Here is a 19,333-nt window from a genome sequence, read left to right on the forward strand (position 1 = left end):
GGCTGCACTTTCATACATTTCACTAGCGAAGTACTAAGGGTTCCTTTCTCTACATCCTTACCATTATTTACTGAATTAAAAAAATAAAAACTGTTCTAATTAATAGATGTGAAATAGTCTCACTTTTATTTACAGTCTCTTAATTCTAGTGATGCTGAGCTTTTTTCTTGATTTTATCAATCATTCATCTTAAAATGTTGATTTAAGTATCATCCCTTATTAGATATATAATTTGCACATATATTTCTCTATTCTATGGGTTGTCTCTTTATTTCATTGTGTTCTTTGATACATGTTTTTATTTTGTTGGAATCTATTTTCTTTTGTTGTCTGCATTTAGTGTCATCCAAAAAATAAATTATCATATTGTCATTTTGCTTTCCCCTGTTTGTTTTGTTTCTGGGTCACACCTGGTGATGCTCAGGATTTACTCCTGGTTCTGCACCCAGGGATCACTTGTGGTGGGCTTGGGGGACCACATGGGATGCTGGGGATCGAACCCAGATTGGCTGCAGCAAGGCAAGTGCCCTACCCTCTGCACTATAACTCCACACTCTCCCTTTCCCCTGTGCTTGTTTGTAAGAGTTTTATAATTTCAGAACCAGAGAGATAGTATTGTGGGTAGGGCCCTTGTCTTGGATGTAACTAACCTGGGTTTGATCCAGCACTGTATATGGTCCCCCGAGTCCACCAGGAATGATCCCTGAGCACAGAGCAAGGAGTAAGCCCCTGAGTATAGCCTGGTATGTGCTGCCTTCTCCTTCTCCTTCTTAAGTATTTTTGTTATTTTGGTGTTTTGAAAGGCCTCCTAAGAAGTGCTTTGAGGGGATCATCTGGGGCCATCTTGGTAATACTTAGTCATCTGGGGTGCTGGGAATTCGGGTCGGATGCATGCAAGGCAAGCACCCCAGCCACTGTACTCTGGCCCTGTCTCTGTCACTGTCATCCCGTTGCTCATCGATTTGTTCGAGCGGGCACCACTAACATCTCTCATGTTAACTGTTTTTTTTTTTTTGCATATCCAGTACGCACGGGTAGCTTGCCAGGCTCTGCCGTGCGGGCTCCATACTCTCAGTAGCTTGCCGAGCTTTCTGAGAGGGGCGGAGGAATCGAACACGGGTTGGCCGTGTGAAAGGCGAAAACCCAACCGCTGTGCTATCGCTCCAGCCCACTCTGGCCCCAAAGTTGAAATTTTTTATTGGTAAGAAGCACTTAAAGGAAGACTGCAGCACCCGCCCATTGAGTTCTTTCTGTTTGTTTTTCGGGGAGGGAGAGCACCCACCTGGTGGTGCTCTGGGGTTATTCCTGGCTTTGCACTCATTAATTACTCCTGGCTGGGCTTGTAAGGGGAACCCTATGGGGTGCTGGGGACCAAACCTGTATCAGCTGTTTGCAAAATTAGCACCCTGCCTGCCTTTTCTTTCTCTCCAGCCCTGTAAATTCACATTTGAATGTACCCATATATAAAGAATAATACAGGAAGTAAGCGGGGTAGGCACTTGTCTTGCAAGCAACTGACCCTGGTTATCATTGTGTGGTCCATCAAGCACTGCCAGGAATGATTCTTGAGCACAGGCCAGTAATAAGACCTGAGCAGGGGCTGGAGCGATAGTCAGCAGGTAGGGTGTTTGCCTTGCACACGGCAGACCTGGGTTCATTCCCGGCATCCCATATGGTCTTCCAAGCACTAACAGGAATAATTCCTAAGTGCAGAGCTAGGAGTAACCCCTGGGCATAGCTGGATGTGTCTCCAAAAAGCAAAAAAATAAAAAAAGAAGAAGAAAAAAAAATGAGCATTGTCAGGTGTGGCACCAAAACAAAAAAGAAGAAAAATAGTATGTTACTTTTAAGTGTTCCAGAAAAAAAGTTGCTTGTGCAGCTCACAGCACAGCAAATGTATTTTTCTTTGAACAACCACAGCGCTTTCTATGCAGCAGAAGTATTTTATCGTACTTATGTTTTTTAACTTAAAACTGATAAATTGGGAGGACTTTACGGCAGTGCTCAGGGGTTCTGGGGACTGCTCCTGGTGACTAAACTGGTCAGTGTTGTGGTCTGGTATTGCAGGGCACCACTTAAAGTGTCATGGTCTTCCAGGTCTACACTTGGTGGTACTGGGGAAAAGGTGGAAACCTGTAAGGCATATGCACACTGCTGACCCCTGAGCTACCTCTCCAGCTCTGCATACTTGTTTTGTTACATATAGCACTGTAGCACTGTCACAGTGTCCTCCCGAGTGGGCACCAGTAATGTCTCCATTGTGAGACTTGTTACTTTTTTGGCATATCGAATACACCACAGGTAGCTTGCCATGCTCTGCCGTGCAGGTGGGAAATTCTCGGTAGCTTGCCGGGCTCTCCTTGAGTGACGGAGGAATCGAACCTATCAACTGCGTGCAAGGCAGATGCCCTACCCCACTGCGCTATCGCTCCAGTCCTTGTTATATATAATATTAGTATATTCAGTGTCTTGATTTGACAGAATTAATGTTTACCCCATCAAAGATTTTATCTTACATGAAATTGCTACTTTTTAAAGAAAGCCTAGGTTTTTGTCGTTACTAAAGATGAAGTTTCAGTGTTGTCTTCAGACGTTTCATACTAGGGACTAGAGATAATGGGTAGGGTGTTTCAATGTGTAGTATGTTTGTCTTGCACTCTACCAATCCGGGTTCTATCCTCAGCATCCCATATGTCTTCCGAGCACTGCCAGGAATAACTTCTGAGTAAAAGCCAGGAGTAACCCCTGAGTATTGCCAGGGATGCCCGTCCCAAAAAGAGTTTCATACTAATTTTTATCTTGTTTCCATATGTAGTTTGAGTTGATTTATACAATGTTTTTGTTTGGTTTTAGACCACACCTAGCAGTGCTCTGGGGCTGCTCCCTACTTCTGGGCTGGAAGTTGTTTCCTGCTGTGCTGGGAGGATTATGGGTGCTGGGATTGAACCTCATGAGCTGTTGAGTTCTCTCTCTTCTTATATGGTGGTCAGTGTTTGGAGGTCACCCCTAGCAGTGTCCAGGGCTTACTACTGGCTCAGAACTCAGAGATCACTCCCAAGTGAGGGTTGGGGATCTTAAGGGGTGCCAGGGATAATCTGGGTCAGTCACATGCAAGGCAGGCATGTACTGTAGCTCTAGGCCATTTAAACTGGATACTGGAGTCATTTTTTTTTAAATACTAATATTGATTAGGAGATAGAGGTGAACATGTCTCTACTCAGATAATGAAGAGACCTACTTGGTTTAAAATTAGGTCATGCACATAGAAAGATTGCACTCATCTATGGCATATAGAATAACAGAGTGGGAGACTAACACCCAAGAATCGTAGAAATAAGTACCAGGAGGTTGACTCCATGGCTTGGAGGCTGGCCTCACATTCTGGGGAAAGGGCAACTCAGAGAAGGGATCACCAACTATAATGTAGTTGAAGGCCATGCGGGGGAAGGGAGTTTCGGGCTGAATGAGGGCTAGAGACTGAGCACAGTGGCCACTCAACACCTTTATTGCAAACCTCAACAGCTAATTAGAGAGAGAGAACAGAAGGGGATGCCCTGCCACAGTGGCAGGGTGGGGTGGGGGGAGATGGGATTGGGGAGGGTGGGAGGGATGCTGGGTTTACTGGTGGTGGAGAATGGGCACTGGTGAAGAGATGGGTTCCCGAACTTTGTATGAGGGAAGCATAAGCACAAAAGTGTATAAATCTGTAACTGTACCCTCACGGTGATTCACTAATTAAAAATAAATAAATTTAAAAACAAAACAAAAAGATTCAAATGTATGCTTTCCATGTTCCCAGAATAGATTTTATCCCAAGAGTGATCAATCAAAATGTCTTGGGAGAAAAACAAGTGTCCTTAAGATCTGACCCAGACTTTCTTTTTGCTTATGTTTATTTTTTTAAGAATTCTTCAAGAACACAGAAAAAGAGGTGAACTACAAAATCATACTAAAACTAAGGGACATAGTTCTGTCCCCTAGCAAACTAAATTTCAAAAAGAGTAAAAAACATATTAAATCAATACTTTTTAAACATTTAAAAAAAAATTAGGTCATGCAGTCTAGCGCATGGCCTAATAGATAGAGACCTTCATGCATCACTGTTGGTGATCCTGGGTGTCATAAATGGTTCCAGGAATCAAATGGGGAGGTCTGCAGTGTACAAGTCAAGTTCCTTAACTCCTGTAGTATCCAGCCTCTTTCGTTAAATTTTAATCCATTTAAAAAAATTTATTTGCTTGTTTGTTTGGTCTACACCCAGCCATCCTGAGAGCTACTAGATCCCAGCTTCTTGGGGTAAAACCCAGAACCCTTAGCATACAAATCAGACACTCAGCCTATTGAGCTCTCTCCAACCCCATTAACTCACTAGTCTTAACATTTTTTTTTGCCTAAATTTTCTTTTACTATGATAATTGTTTCTGAATGTTTTTTCTTTACCTTACCATGCCTTTCCCTCTCTTGCCTCTTCTAGTTGGTAGTTGGCTTTTCAGTATAGGGTAGATCTTTTTCTTGTCTCTGTTGTGTATTCATTCCTTTATGTTGGTTTAAATATTTGTGTTTTTCCTTCTTTATCCCTTCCCTTCCCTGTGCTTCGATGTTACGATGCTGGGGGAGGGAGGGTCAATGCTTATTTGGGAGATAAGCAATTCTCCCAAATGCTTATCCATTTGTTTATGTTCACAGTGATGGGACTGTGCTTCGTTTCAGGTTATGCTGCTTTCCAGGTGTCATAGTGCTAGCTAACTTTCCCATACTGCTTTTCAAGTGACTAAAGGGCCTTTTCCAGCAGTACTCGATCATCCAGTCCCGGATGATTCAATGTTAGGGCCTGATGAGACGGGGCTGCTTGGGCCCAGCAGTGCCAGGGGCTATCAGGGTCATGCTTGGTGGGGATATGGTGTTAGGGATCACACAGGTCCCTGTCCGTTCAAGCTGTACCCTTGAGCTGTGTCTCTCAGCCCCATTTATTGTTACAAATAATAGTATTGTCATTATTTTAATACTATCTTTTCTTAGATTTGGTCTGTCTATTTCTCAAGCAATACCATCATTTTACATTTCTTTATTTAGTGATACACTGATAAACTGTCTATGTATTTCTAGACCTGCACTCGGGTATTTCTCCAGTAGCCTCATGACCCCTTTTTAATTAGATGATAATGATATTTAGAAATAAAGGTCTAGTCAATAAGTTTAGTAAATCTTACGGGTTGTCATTCTTCTAAGACCTGCTTTGAGTAGATGGAACTAGCAGTCAGACATTACAAATATTAAATTCACAGAGTACACTTAATAATGTTTGTTTCTTTCTCACACCTGGAGAGGTTCAGGAGTTCCTTTGGCTCTGCACTCAGGGGACTACTCCTGGTGGGTTCAAGAAGACCACATGAGATGGCAGGGATTGAACCTGAGTCTTAATGTGGAAGGCAAATGCCTCACCTCCTGTACTATCTCTCCAGTCCCAGTGTATGTATTTTTAGAGCTGTAAATTTGTATTGATAGGTCCTAATATAAGTTAGTACCAAGTGTTTTATTCTTCCCACTATCCGTGGTTTACATCACTTACTGACAGAATGTGCAGTCTGATTCTCATTATCTTCAATGTATTTGCATATTTGCTTAATTTTCATGTTCGGAATCAGTTTCTAGACTACAAAGACCATCTTAGCTAAGAGGTTTTTCTTTCTCCATCTTAAACATCTTAGAAAATACAAACTTTTAAAGCATATCAACTGAGTATTTTACCTAATAACTCACCAGGGATATATATATAGAGAGAGAGAGAGCATTGAGGACAGACTGGGGGAACATGTAAAAGATGAAAATGAAAGAAACTAGGTAAGACCATAGTTGGAATGTTTACTCTGCAAGGTTAAATATAGGGATTAGTTTTGAATTTATCTGGATTTAAATACTTTTTTCCTTGCTATGTGGCAGTTACAATGTGTTTGTTTTTATAATGCCATTGTATTGTTTTGAGGCCATACCTGGCAGTGTCTAGGGCTTACTCCTGGATATGCTCCAGTGGTTGTTCAGCTCCATCATGCAAACCATGTGCTTCAGCTTATTGAGGTCTTAGAGACCATTATCCTATTTTTGATCATTGCGTACTGTTTTTTCTGCAGTTTCTTTTTGTAGTTGTCATTTATGTGGTGTATATTTTTTGTTTTGTTCTGTTTTGGGGTCACACCTGATGATGCACAGGGGTTACTCCTGACTCTGCACTCAGGAATTATTCCTGGCGGTGCTCAGGGGCCGTATGGGATGCTGGGATTCGAACCCGGGTTGGCCGCGTGCAAGGCAAACGCCCTACATGCTGTGCTATCACTCCAGCCCCTGTGTTATGTATTTTTATTTATTTTTTATTTTTTTTGCTTTTTGGGTCACACCTGGCGATGCACAGGGGTTACTCCTGGCTCTGCACTCAGGAATTACCCCTGGCAGTGCTCAGGGGACCATATGGGATGCTGGGATTTGAACCCGGGTCGGCCGCATGCAAGGCAAACGCCCTACTCGCTGTGCTATCTCTCCAGCCCCGGTATGTATTTTTAGACTTATTCTTGGATCAAATCTTAGCTCTGTTGCTAAAACTTTGTGTATTAATATTTAGTTACTAATTATTTAAATATACTTATTTACTTATTTATTTCATCTGTCTGCATTGTTTTTAATTTGATAACTAGCTTTATATTACCAACTAACCTTCAGTGCTTGGAAGGTAGTAATTTATCTGGCTCTCTTAATTTTCCCAGTTAAGTCTTTGGGTCATGGATTAAACTAACCATACTGTTAGTTTAATTTCAGTTCTCAAATATTTAAACTTCACATGGTCTAATGCTGGGTCCATCTGCTAGAATCTTTTGCTGTTTCTCAAAGGAACACCCTGGACTTAATTTTTTTCTTCCCTTCTGTCTTTCAATATGACACTGAATAGTGTGCTTTTGGCAACTGTATTTATTAGTCTAATTATTATATTAGATAATGTTATTTAGAACTACTGTTTTATAGTTGAGTAATATGTAGTTTTATATAGACTTTGGTTTCATAAAGTGAGCTTTTTGTTTGTCAACTTAAAATCACAATCCTAAATATTGAAAAGGTTTTAAAGGACAAATAGCCCCATCTTCCACCCAAGAACAAGCGTTTGTTCTACAGAATCCTACTCTTACAAACATAAAGCAGCTTTTTTATTTGTTTGTTGTTTTGAGGCCATACTCAATGTGTTCAGAGCTTCCTGCTGGCTCTGCATTCAGGGATCATTCCTGGTGATGTTCATGGGACCATAGAGGGTACTGGTAATGGAACTCAGGTTGGCCACGTGCAGGGCAGCCCCCTACCTGCTATACAGTTGCTTCAGCCCCAAGGCAACTTACTGTGTCAAATTGTTTTACCTATGGTTAACTTTGTTCTGTTTCTGAAGATTCACTGTCCATGCTGGGATCCAGCATCAGTTGGACAGTATATGATTCCTTATATTCTGATATATCCATTAGAGACTTCGGAGTTAGGATGTCTGTGCACCAAAGGCTAGCCAGCTGGTTTGCTGATCAAGATTATTGGTCAAAGTGTAGAAGTAAAAGCTGTCATCTTTGTGATCCAAAAGAGTTGTTGAAATTGAGTATGTTTTGACCACACCTGAATAATGGAAGAGGGTCCCTTCTGAATCCCCTTGAGCACTGCTTGAAGACACTGTGACACTACTACCCTCCCCTGCCCTTTATTAAAATGTCATGAGTCTGGCTAATTTTCGCTAGGTGTTTATTTCTTTTTTGTTGTTCCAGGGATTGAACCCAGAGCACTTTCACATGCAAAGCCAAGTGTTTATTGTTAAACTTCATCTCCAACTCTAGTTTTATTTGTTCTTTTGAAGAAATAAAAGAACATGAAACTAAGCTTCATGGCCTTTTGTATTTCAGTATTTCTAATACTGGTTTCTGCTTTAATATTTTTTGGGGGTTGCAGGAGTGAAGGAGTGTTTGGGGCCACACCATCCATCAGTGCTTGAGCTAATCCTGGTGGTGGTGCTTGGGAACCTTATGTGGTGGTAGGGATTCCAACTGGGTTGGCACAGAAGCATTTTGCCTCCTGTGCTTTTCTCTAGCTCCTCTCCAATTTTTATTATTTTCATTCTTACTCTTTCCTTTGGGTTTCATTTGTTCTTTTTCTAGTTAAAAAAGAATCCCCCCTCCCCCCAGGATAGTAGGTGGTTTTGTTTTTTGTTTTAGGGGTCGTATCGGTGATGCTTAAGGGTTATTGTGAATAAGACGAGCACCTTACTACACTGTACTATATCTCCAGCTCCCGAAAGTAGGTTAGTTTATTTGAGTGTTTTTTTTTTTTTTCTGATGTAAACTTGATTCCTGTGAATTTCCCTCTTAATAATGCTTTTGCTGTGTCCTATAGCTTTTGGTAGTTCCTGCCTTAACTCTTTCTCACTTTAAAGAGTCTTTTATTTCTTGAATTCTTCTTTGATCCGATGTTTAGTTGTTTGTTGTTCAGTTTCTGAATGAGCTTTTCCTGACTTCCTTTTTTGGTGGTTAATTTCCACCTTTATGGCATTGTGGTTTACAAAGAGGCTTGGTATGATTTCTCTTTTCCTGATTTGTGACCATATTCTGTGTCACAGAGTGTTGTCTCTCCTGGAAAATGTTTCATGTGTGCTGGTGAAAAAATTTCTCTTTGGCCTCTTAGGTTAATTTGGGGCTCTTGTTTCTTGTTTCCTTATTGATTTTCTACCTGATTGTTAGAAAATTGATGTCCAGTGATCAAAGTCGGATGTTTCAGTCTTCTACTGCTATTGTGTTGCTGTTCTGATATGTATCCTCAGGTCTTTTGGTAGTAGTTGTTGTTGTTGTTTTTTTTTTTTTTTTGCTTTTTTTTGGGGGGGGTCACACCCGGCGATGCACAGGGGTTACTCCTGGCTCTGCACTCAGGAATTACCCCTGGCCATGCTCAGGGGACCATATGGGATGCTGGGAGTTGAACCCGGGTCGGCCGCGTGCAAGGCAAACGCCCTACCCGCTGTGCTATCTCTCCAGCCCCAGGTAGTAGTTGTTTTTAAGAACTTTGCTGCTCCTTCATACATTAAACAGTTAAGTTTTCTTTATGTGTTGATCCTTTAGTCAATAGATAATACTACCCTATTTCTTACTACATTCTTAGAGTTGAACATTGACTACAAGTGTGATATCCATACTTTTAGTTGCCATATGGCTGTATCATTGTTTTTCGACCATTTATTTAAAAAATTTCTTGGAGCCAGAGAGATAGTTCAGGGATTAGTGTGGTATGTGCTTTGCATGTAGACAACCCAGGTTAGATCTCTGGCACCATTTGCTCTACCAAGCTTTACTGTGACTGCTCTGAAGACCTGAACACTGCTGGGTGGTGACTGGTGATTCCTGGCACCACAGCAGCTCTCGTCCTTGGACCCTCTTTGAATTGCCTGCCCTGTTGACTGATAACCATAGTAGATAGCCACTGGTGTCCTTCAAGCACTGCATGGAAGCCCCCCATTAAAAAAAAAACCCAAAACCCCCAACTTTCTGTTGTTTTATTTATTTGCTTTTGTTTGGGGGCCCCACCCAGCAATGCTCAGGGGTTACTTGTGGTTCTTCACTCAGGAATTACTCCTGGCAGTGCTTGGACCCTCTGGGATGCTGGGAATCAAGCCTGGGTGCAAGGCAAGTGTCTTAACCACTGTGCTGTCTGGACCAATAAAAATATTTTTCAAAGAATAAGATAGAAAATTCTTGGGTCTAAAGATACAGAATCAATGTAGAGGCCCTTGAGTTCAGTTCCCAGTAGCTCATGGTTGCTCCAAGCACAGTTGGCCCTGAGCAACACTAGATTGACAGGCCTCAGAAGTGAACGGTTGTTGGGCAGTCAGACTTAGGGCATGAGCCCCTTGGGGGCCTCCTCAGGACTGTGTTGGGGTTTTTCTTTTTGTAAAGTTCTGGTGAGTTTGATCCCCAGCACAGCACAACAGTTTCCCCCACTTTTGTAGATTAGGTTTCAACTTCCCATTGCCCCTCTAAGACACCCACCGTTGTTCATTACAGAGCTTTTTCAGAACTCTTTTATAGAGCACGCTGATTAAAATACTGGTGAGAGTGTGATTCTGTTCTCATGATCTTGTGTGGGTATGGCTAGATGAATTCTAATCAGCTTACTATTTTTGTCTTCATTTAGTACATCAGCTTCTTTAAAAACTCAAAATTGGCATTGTTTTTTGTTTTTTTAAATATTCATATGGCTTAAAAGTAGTCATTTCACTTGTTTTCTCTTGGGAGTCAGCTTAGTAAAAAATACCATAATGTCATTTATTTTCTTGAAGAAATTCTGTGCGGGGCTGGTGGTGACAACTCACTCAGTGGTAATGGTGCTTGAGGGACCATATATGGTGCTGGGATTTCAAACTGGGTTCAGTCACATGCAGGGCAAGGGCCTTACCTCCTGTAGTATATCTCTGACCTGTCATGAATAAATTCTTTGCTTGATGATTGTGGTTTAAATCACTCTGATAACCATAGCTTTGGCACAACAGATGATAGTTGAGCCAGTTTTAATCTTATTTTCACAGAAACTAGATTCTTATAAATGTTCCATATGTCTATTGCTGGTATGTTTTTTTCTTCCTTTTTTGTGTGAGAGTGTGGTTTGGGCAACACCCTGTAGCACTCAGGGTGTATTCCTGGTGGGACTCAGTGGAGAACTGTACTGGGGTGTCAGATTGGACCCTGGTTGGCTGTGTGCAAGGCAAGCGCTCTGCGCACTGTACTATCTCTCTGGCCCTGGTGCATATTTTTTCTTAGCTGGACTAGATTATATTTGAAGTTCTTGTTCATCTGTCTCTGGGGAATTTAATAGGAAAATACGAGTATACTAAATCTGAAATGTTAAGCAGTTCCAAGTGTTTAGTTTTATTAGAGTATTCTTAGTAGCTGTATTTTTTTTTCTTTCTGGGTTACACCTGGCGATGCACAGGGTTTACTCCTGGCTCATGCACTCAGGAATTACTCCTGGCATTGCTCGGGGGACCATATGGGATGCTGGGAATCGAACCTGGGTCGGTTGTGTGCAAGGCAAGTGCCCTACCCACTGTACTATCACTCCAGCCCAGTTTGCTGTGTGTTTTAAATTTTATTAGATTACTCTTCAGAACTGACTAGAAGGTGGTCTGTTTAATTAGAGTTTGACTTGCTGTTTTGTTACCTGTGTAAAAAATAATCCTCTTGAGGATAGTTACCTATAATCAAGACTTTTTAATTTTAAATTATATTCACTTTTTTTTTCTTTTTGGGTCACACTGGGCGATGCAAAGGGGTTACTCCTGGCTCATGCACTCAGGAATTACTCCTGACGGTGCTGGGGAACCATATGGGATGCCGGGGATTGAACCCAGATCGACTGCATGCAAGGCAAACGCCTTACCCGCTGTGCCCTCACTTATTTTTGCTTTGTTTTTGTTTTGGGGCCACATCTGGTGGTGCTCAGGGGTTATTCCTGACTCTGCACTCAAGACTCACTGCTGGGGGGCTTGGGGACCATATGGGATGTGGACTATGTGCAAAGCAAGTACTCTCTACCCGCTGTTCTATTGCTTCAACCCCCAAATTATAGTTGTTTTGGGGGGGCACACCAGTAGTGCTCAGAGGCTGCTCCTTTCAGGATCCCTGTGGTGCTCCTGAGGCCATATGTGGTGCTGGGGATTGATTGAAACAGGGTTGAGGCTACTGCAGCCAAGTGCATAGCAAGTTCCTTATGTCCTGTACTAATCAAGACTTTAAAAACCAAGAACTTCTGGATAGGAAGTAGTGAGTAATCTGTATTCTTTCTAAGTCAGTTATCTTCATGCCTTGAGTATTAAGGCTCTACCTTATCAACTTTGTGATATTCAGGGATCATAATGCTTAAGAGAAAATGTGGTGCTGGGATTGAACCCAGGCCTCTTTCATGCTCAGAATGCGCTAGCTCTTTGAGCTGTTTCTACGAGTCTTTGAAAACTTGACAGTGATAGTAATACCTGGTTGAAATAATTTCATTTAAACCAATATGGATGGACCTGTGGCAATTGTCATTAGATACCTGATTTGATTGCTAGGGAAATGGGGTGGGGGGGGGAATGAAACAATACAAAAAATAAGGATCATATTGGATTAGCAGTTAAATTAGTACAAACCCCAAGGGTGGCCAGAGAGGTAGTACATTGGGTGGGGTACTTGCCTTGCACATGACCACCCTGGTTTGACCTCCACGTGGTCGACCCTTAGTTGCCAGGAATAATCTCTGAGCACAGAGCCAGGAGTAAGCCCTGAGCACAGGTGGGTGTGGCCCCACAAACAAAACACAACTCTGGTAAAAGGTTAGTTTCTTCTCTTGGTTGGTTGTAGCTGCTATGACCAGTGGTTTTCAATTGCTTGTGGGCAGGCATAAAAAGGTTGAAAACTACCTGCCAAGAGCATGATTACCAATTTTTTTTTTTTTTTTTTTAAGAAATGCCATACATAGTGTAACTTCATGTCTGCCCTTGCCTTGGAAACATGGTAGGAATATGAGGCAGATGATGTCGTTCCTGCTCTGTCTAGAATGTATATTTATGTGTTTAAGTATTTTAAGAAGAATGCAAAGATAGTTATTTTTTCCCTATTTTTTTTAGTCTCCCACAAAAGCTGTATATAATGCCAGACATTGGAACCATCCAGACTCAGAAGAACTACCTGCACCACCAATAGTAAAACCTCAGAGTGTCACAGTAAGTGAACTGTACTTTTAAAATTTCCTATTTAATTAAGTAATTAAAAATAGTAACTGTCTTTGTTTATAATTTGTTTTTGTTTTTCTTTTTGGGTCACACCTGGTGAAACACAGGGGTTACTCCTGGCTCTGCACTCAGGAATGACCCTTGGCAGTGCTCAGGGAACCATATGGGATGCTGGGAATTGAACCCGGGCCGGCCGCGTGCGAGGCAAACGCCCTACCTGCTGTGCTATTGCTCCAGCCTTCGTTTATAATTTGAACCCCTCTGTTTCTTCTGTTTAGCGTTTACTTTAACCTTTCTTACCCAAATTTTGTGGCTGTGGTTTTAATTCATTGGAAATTTTGAGGCTTGTTGGTAGGATAGCAGAAATTATTAAATTATTACTTGATTATCAATAAAAACCCTAGGAAGAAAGCCCTTGGTGGCTTCTTATTCTTGACCCACATTTTATGGAATTTTATAGTAATTAGCATTTAAGTACTCCATAGTTTTTTGGAGTTATTTGATACTACTCTTTCTGTACTTTTTATTTTTTTTTTTTTTTGCTTTTTGCGTCACACCCAGTGTTGCTTGGGGATTACTCCTGGCTCTGCACTAAGGAATTATTCCTGGTGGTGCTTAGGTGACCATATGGGATGCCAGGGATTAAACCCAGGTCGACTGCATGCAAGGCAGACGCCCTATCCCCTGTGCTATCACTCTGGCCCCTCTTTTTGTACTTTTAAACTGTATTGTAGTTATAACCTATGTAGGTCTAAAAGTGTCTTTTGAGTGGAGAACTTAAAGATTTACTGTTGGCTTTTAAAAAATTTTATAGTGTAGGTGATACGGTTACAATAGTTTATGTTTTTTGTGTTCATGTACTAAGTTATTATACCCTTACCACCACCACCACCACCACAGTGCCCATGTCCCTCCACCAATGTCCTTAGGTCAGTGAAAATTTGCTCTTTAGAGAACTTTACATGCATCGTAATAATAACTTTCAGTTCAAAACACAGTTGGAAAAAAAATGGTTTTAAAACACATTGAAGGGGCCAGAGTGATACTGTATGTAGGGCCACCAGGAGTAGTTACTGAGTGCAGAACTAGAGTGTCACACCTGAGTATTGCTGAGGTGTCATCCAAAAAGCCAAGAAAAAAAGAGAGGCCCAAGTGGTTGTACATTGGATAGAGCGCTTGCCTTTCACATGGCCGTTTTAGGTGTGATCTCTCATGTTCCATATGGTCCCTGAGCCCACTGGGAGTAATTCCTGAGCGCAGAGCAGGAGTAACCTCTGAGCACGGTCAGGTATGACCAAAAAACAATATTGGATAAAAAGATTAATCATTTTATAAATATAGCTGTAGTGTGCCTGGGTGTGAGTCCCAGTATCCCATATTGCCCCCTCTCCCCAGTGATTTCTGAGTACAGAGCAAAACCTCAAAAAATTTCCTTGTCTCAAGTTGATCACACTCCTTTTGCTAATCCAGAATCACCATATAGTGACTACTTAACTATGTTGGTCTGTGGCATTCTGTTTCTACCCAATGTTATATAGTTTGATTTGCTTTTAAAATTTGTCTTACCTATTGTTTTCATATCTCAGTCCTATCTGCTCATCAGTGCTATTTGTGTAAGAAAGGAAATTTTCAGAATTTTTTTCTAGTGACCCTTAAGACAGATAACAAATGATAATTCATGTAAGGTTAAAAATGACCAGAAGCAATTCCTGAATGGTTCTGTTCATAAAACATACTCTCTTAGTAGTGCAGAGAAATGTAAAGTATTCCTTATGAATTTTCAGAGGCCTACCCTACTGCCATTAAAAAAAGCTGTCACTTCATTATTATTTAAGCTAGTTTTTCTAGGTAGATGTTACTTTAAAAATATATTTCTTTAGAGTTACTAATTTGATACCTTTATTAATAGGTGAGGCTATCTTCAAAGGAACCAAATCAAAAAGATGATGGAGTTTTTAAGGCTCCTGCACCACCACCCAAAGTGATAAAAACTGTGACAATACCTACCCAACCCTATCAAGATATAGTTACTGCACTGAAATGCAGAAAAGAAGATAAAGAAGTAAGCAGCCATGTACAGTTTTATTGCATGTGGATAGATTTTTGCGTGTAACATTTAACTTTTTAAATGCCTTGAACAATTATCAGTATAGTGATAATCACAATTTAAGATCGTAACTTTATTTTACCGGACCACTACAGATGGTCCCCAGAGACTTCATTTGGTTGCCCTAACATGAATTATTTTATGTTTTCTCAAGAACAGCTAGTGTGTCATTTTAAATAAGCTAGTTAACAGTTATAAAGAGGTGGATTTAATTTTTCTTGGCAGTTATATACAGTTGTTCAGCATGTGAAGCACTTCAATGACGTGGTGGAATTTGGTGAAAATCAAGAGTTCACTGATGACATTGAATACTTGTTAAGTGGCTTAAAGAGCACTCAGCCTCTAAACACACGTTGCCTTAGGTAAGATCCTCAGCCTGTATTTGATATTTGTGTTTATACTATAGGTCATTTAAAATTTTCCATCTGGGAAAACCCAATTTTTTATAGATATAGTTTTAGTCAGTAATAAGTTAAAATGTGATTTATTTTCTTTATTTCTTTGTATTGTTCTCAAGCCATACAAGGTAGCACTCTGGGGTCACTTCTGGAATTGCTAGGGGACCTTGCCGGGCCAGGGATTGAATTTAGGTCTCCCTGATGAGTGTGTGCTCCAGCTTTTGTGCTGTCTTCCTGGATCCAAAACATGGTTTCTTTCCTTTAAGGAATATTATTCTATATAGATAAAGGGAAGGTTGATAAGTAAAATCTTTTGAAATAATGCAGGTTTTAGTTTTTTACATGCTTTAAAAAAAATGTCATCGGGGCTGGAGTCATAATCCAGCAGATGGGGAGCTTTCCTTGCATGCGAACTGACCTAGGTTTGACCCTGGCTTTCCATATGGTCCCCTTGAGCACTGCCAGAAGTGATCCTAAGTGTTGAGACAGGAGTAATCTCTGAGCATTGCTGGGTGTGGCCCGCCAAAGAAGTGTCTTAAAGAATATTTTATGTTCTCTTTTAGCCCAAAATGTTTAGTCTTGTGATGATAAATTAGATTAATTTAAGCATGTTTTGACTTGGATCATGTTTTATATGCCAAATGGGTTGACAGTCTTGATTTGGTTGAATTGCCCAATCAGATATTTCTGATTTTCATGTGTCAGAAGCCTTATGGAAAGGTGATGATGAATGATTATGAAAAATTTTTTGGTGGTGCTAGAATTGAATATTAAATATAGGGCTTCCCTCATACAATAGAATTACTTTACTGCTGAACTAGATCCCCATGCTCTATAGTGTTTTTTTGTTTTGTTTTGTTTTGTTTCTTTTTGGGTCACACCCGGCAATGCACAGGGGTTACTCCTGGCTCATGCACTCAGGAATTACTCCTGGCGGTGCTCAGGGGACCATATGGGATGCTGGGAATCGAACCCGGGTCGGCCACGTGCAAGGCAAAGCCCTACCCACTGTGCTATTGCTCTAGCCCCCTCTATAGTATTTTTTAATGGTAGAAGCTTTGTAATGAAGATACTAAAGGTGATGATACATGTTTATATAAATTTTAGTGCCAGGGATTGAACCCAAGGGGCTCACCTCTGCAAGGTGTATGTATACTCTACTATTAGACTATATCCCTGGTGGTGGTGGTGGTGTGTGTGTGGGGTGGAATCGCACCGCCTATGTCCTATCTTCTCTGAGTATATCTGTTGGGGGAGGGTATTTGGTTTGGGGACCACACATAGCTGTGGACAGTGCTTAGCATCACTCCTGGCAGGCTCGGGGTACCATATGGGGTGCAGGGGAATGAACTTGGGTCATGGCAAGCACCCTACCTCCTGTACTTGTATACCATAGTATGCCTAGTAGCATACTGTATATATCAGTAATGTTTATGTTTTGATTTTGGTTTGTTTACCAGACCACTCTTGGTGGAGTTTGTGGGCTACTCTGACGTGGTGCTTGGGCGTTGCTTTCTGTAGTACTTGGGGTGAAGGTTTCGGGGGGATCATGTGCCAGGGATCTAACCTTGGCCTCTAGAGATAGCTCAACAGGTGCTCATCAACCTGTTGAACTATCTCTCTGACTCACATAAATGAATTTTTGTGATTTCTTCTGCCCATTATTTTAATTTTGTACTTCTTAAAGACATTTGACACTCCATTTGCTTACATTTCTTATAGGTAAACAAAAACTAATGCACTAGCTTATTTTCCTCTAATCGGTCTGTTTTCTTCTAGTGTTATTAGCTTGGCTACTAAATGTGCCATGCCTAGTTTTCGGATGCATCTGAGAGCACATGGAATGGTAGCAATGGTCTTTAAAACCCTGGATGATTCCCAGCATCATCAGGTATTTTAAAGTTTTTTCTCATTTCTGAATTTAAGCTTATTTAGTTTTTTAGAAAGTATCTTCTTGGATGCTTATATATTTCCTAATATGAATTGAGTTAGGTTTTGGGCTTTGTTTTTGTTTGGGGGCCACACCTGGCTATGCTCTGGTTACTACTGGCTCTGCAGTCATCAATCAGTTACTCCTGAGAGGACTGGAGCGATAGCACAGTGGGTAGGGTGTTTGCCTTGCACTCGGCTGACCTGGGTTCAGTTCCTTCGTCTCTCGGAGAACCGGCATGGCAGAGCCTGGCAAGTTACCCGTGGTGTATTTTTATATGCCAAAAACAGTAAGAAGTCTCACAATGGAGACATTACTGGTGCCCGCTCAAGCAAATCGATGAACAACAGGATGACAGTGCGACAGTGCTTTATTTACTACTTGTATCTGACATCTATAAATGTCTAAAAGGAATACATTCCTCATTTTTGTTATGACTTTGATGCTTTCTTCTGAAAAGAAGTCATGCATTTCAAAAAGGTTTAAAGTTTTGAAATTGAAAAAAGTCATCACTAATTTTATATTGTGATATCTTGATAAAACTTTATTATATTTTGTTAAAGGAGACTATGTTCCAAACACAGGTTAGATGACACATTCTAATACGGAATCTTAGGAAATTGAAAGTAATAAATTTTATTCTGAGTGAGCATAACTCTGTTACCAGGAGTTGGAGCGTATAGAGAATTACCAGATTGTAGCATATAAGGAATCATTAGGAAGAAAATGTAAGAGCTAAGATTGAATTTGATTTGGGTTAGCAAGTAGTTGAAAAAGCTGAACTCATGCTTTGTATATAGGTGGGCCTGGCTTCCATACCTGACACTGCTGGGTGTGGCTGCCCAAAACCTAAAACAAAAAATGCAATGAGAGAAAAATATGAACTTTATTTTTCATGGAGTCATCACCGGACCAAGTTACTAATGTAGTTTGTTTTGTTTTATTTTTCTTTATTGAATCACTGTGAGATGCACAGTTACAAAGCTGTTCATGGTTGGGTTTCAGTCACACAATATTCCAGCACTCATCCCTCCACCAGTGCACATTTCCCACCACCAGTTTCCCTCCTGCCACTGCCCACTAATGTGTTTTCTTTGGGACAGTTGTTCCTATGACATCTGGTTTCCACTAATTTGCTCTAAGAATCTAATCACTTAGAACTGTATTTGCCTTTGAGGAATTTAAGTCTTAGATGATTGATTTTCTGTGCTTTGAAATAAATATAATTACAGACTATCCCAAATGATTGAATTTCCCAACATACAACTTTTTGTATATTTGGTTACTTAAAGTAGACTGTATTCAGAACTTGCAGATTTATAGATCATAATACACATTATAAGCAGAATGTTCTAATTACCTGAATGATTTTGGGTGTACTTTTTGTGGGGGAATATGGAGGTCGCACTAATCAGTAGGCCTAGGGGCCTTACACAGTGGTGCTTGGGCAACTGTGGAGCGAAGGGACTGGTAGTTCCATTTGAGGGCCCTGCAGTGCCAGGGATTACATGGGTCACTCCACTGATGCTCCGGAGACCTCCCAAGGTTGTCACGTAGAAAAAAAATGTGCCTTCATCTGTATGTGTTTGTGTAATTTTCTATTTAGCTGATTTTAAGGGAGTGACTCCAAATATGTTAATTTGGCCATCTCAGACACGAACTCAGTTTTATTTATCTTGTAGGAAAAGTATGTACTTTTTTTTTGTTTCTGTCATAGGTTTTTGAAATGTTTGTTTAAACCTTAAGCTACATTTAGGTTTGCCATATCATAAAGAGTAAAGTGCATTCTTTCTTTCTTTTTTTTTTTTTTCTTTTTTGGGTCACACCCGGCAATGCACAGGGGTTACTCCTGGCTCTGCACTCAGAAATTACTCCTGGCGGTGTCGGGGGACCATATGGGATGCTGGGACTCGAACCCGGGTCACCTGCGTGTAAGGCAAACGCCCAGCCACTGTGCTATCACTCCAGCCCCAAAAGTGTATTCTAATATATATATGTGTATATATATATATATATGTATGTGTATATATATATATACACACACACACAAACACCTACACAGTAAATTGTATATTCGCTCAAAAATGACCAAACGCAATATGTAATTGACTCACATTTTTTCCGTTTCCATT

At 40.8% G+C, this 19,333-nt stretch overlaps 1 protein-coding gene across 3 annotated transcripts in view; it reads left to right on the top strand.

The window, feature by feature from the left end:
• WAPL (WAPL cohesin release factor) overlaps positions 1–19,333 on the top strand; it is a 69,008-nt gene that overhangs the window by 25,718 nt on the left and 23,957 nt on the right. For all 3 annotated transcript variants that reach the window (XM_055118863.1, XM_055118862.1, XM_055118866.1), the window contains exons 5-8: positions 12,662–12,757; positions 14,676–14,828; positions 15,099–15,235; positions 17,051–17,162. In XM_055118863.1, coding sequence (XP_054974838.1) covers positions 12,662–12,757; positions 14,676–14,828; positions 15,099–15,235; positions 17,051–17,162 — 498 coding nt within the window. The remainder of the gene's footprint in view (positions 1–12,661; positions 12,758–14,675; positions 14,829–15,098; positions 15,236–17,050; positions 17,163–19,333) is intronic.

This window comes from Sorex araneus, chromosome 11 (assembly GCF_027595985.1).
Source record: "Sorex araneus isolate mSorAra2 chromosome 11, mSorAra2.pri, whole genome shotgun sequence".
NCBI classification, from domain to species: domain Eukaryota; kingdom Metazoa; phylum Chordata; class Mammalia; order Eulipotyphla; family Soricidae; genus Sorex; species Sorex araneus.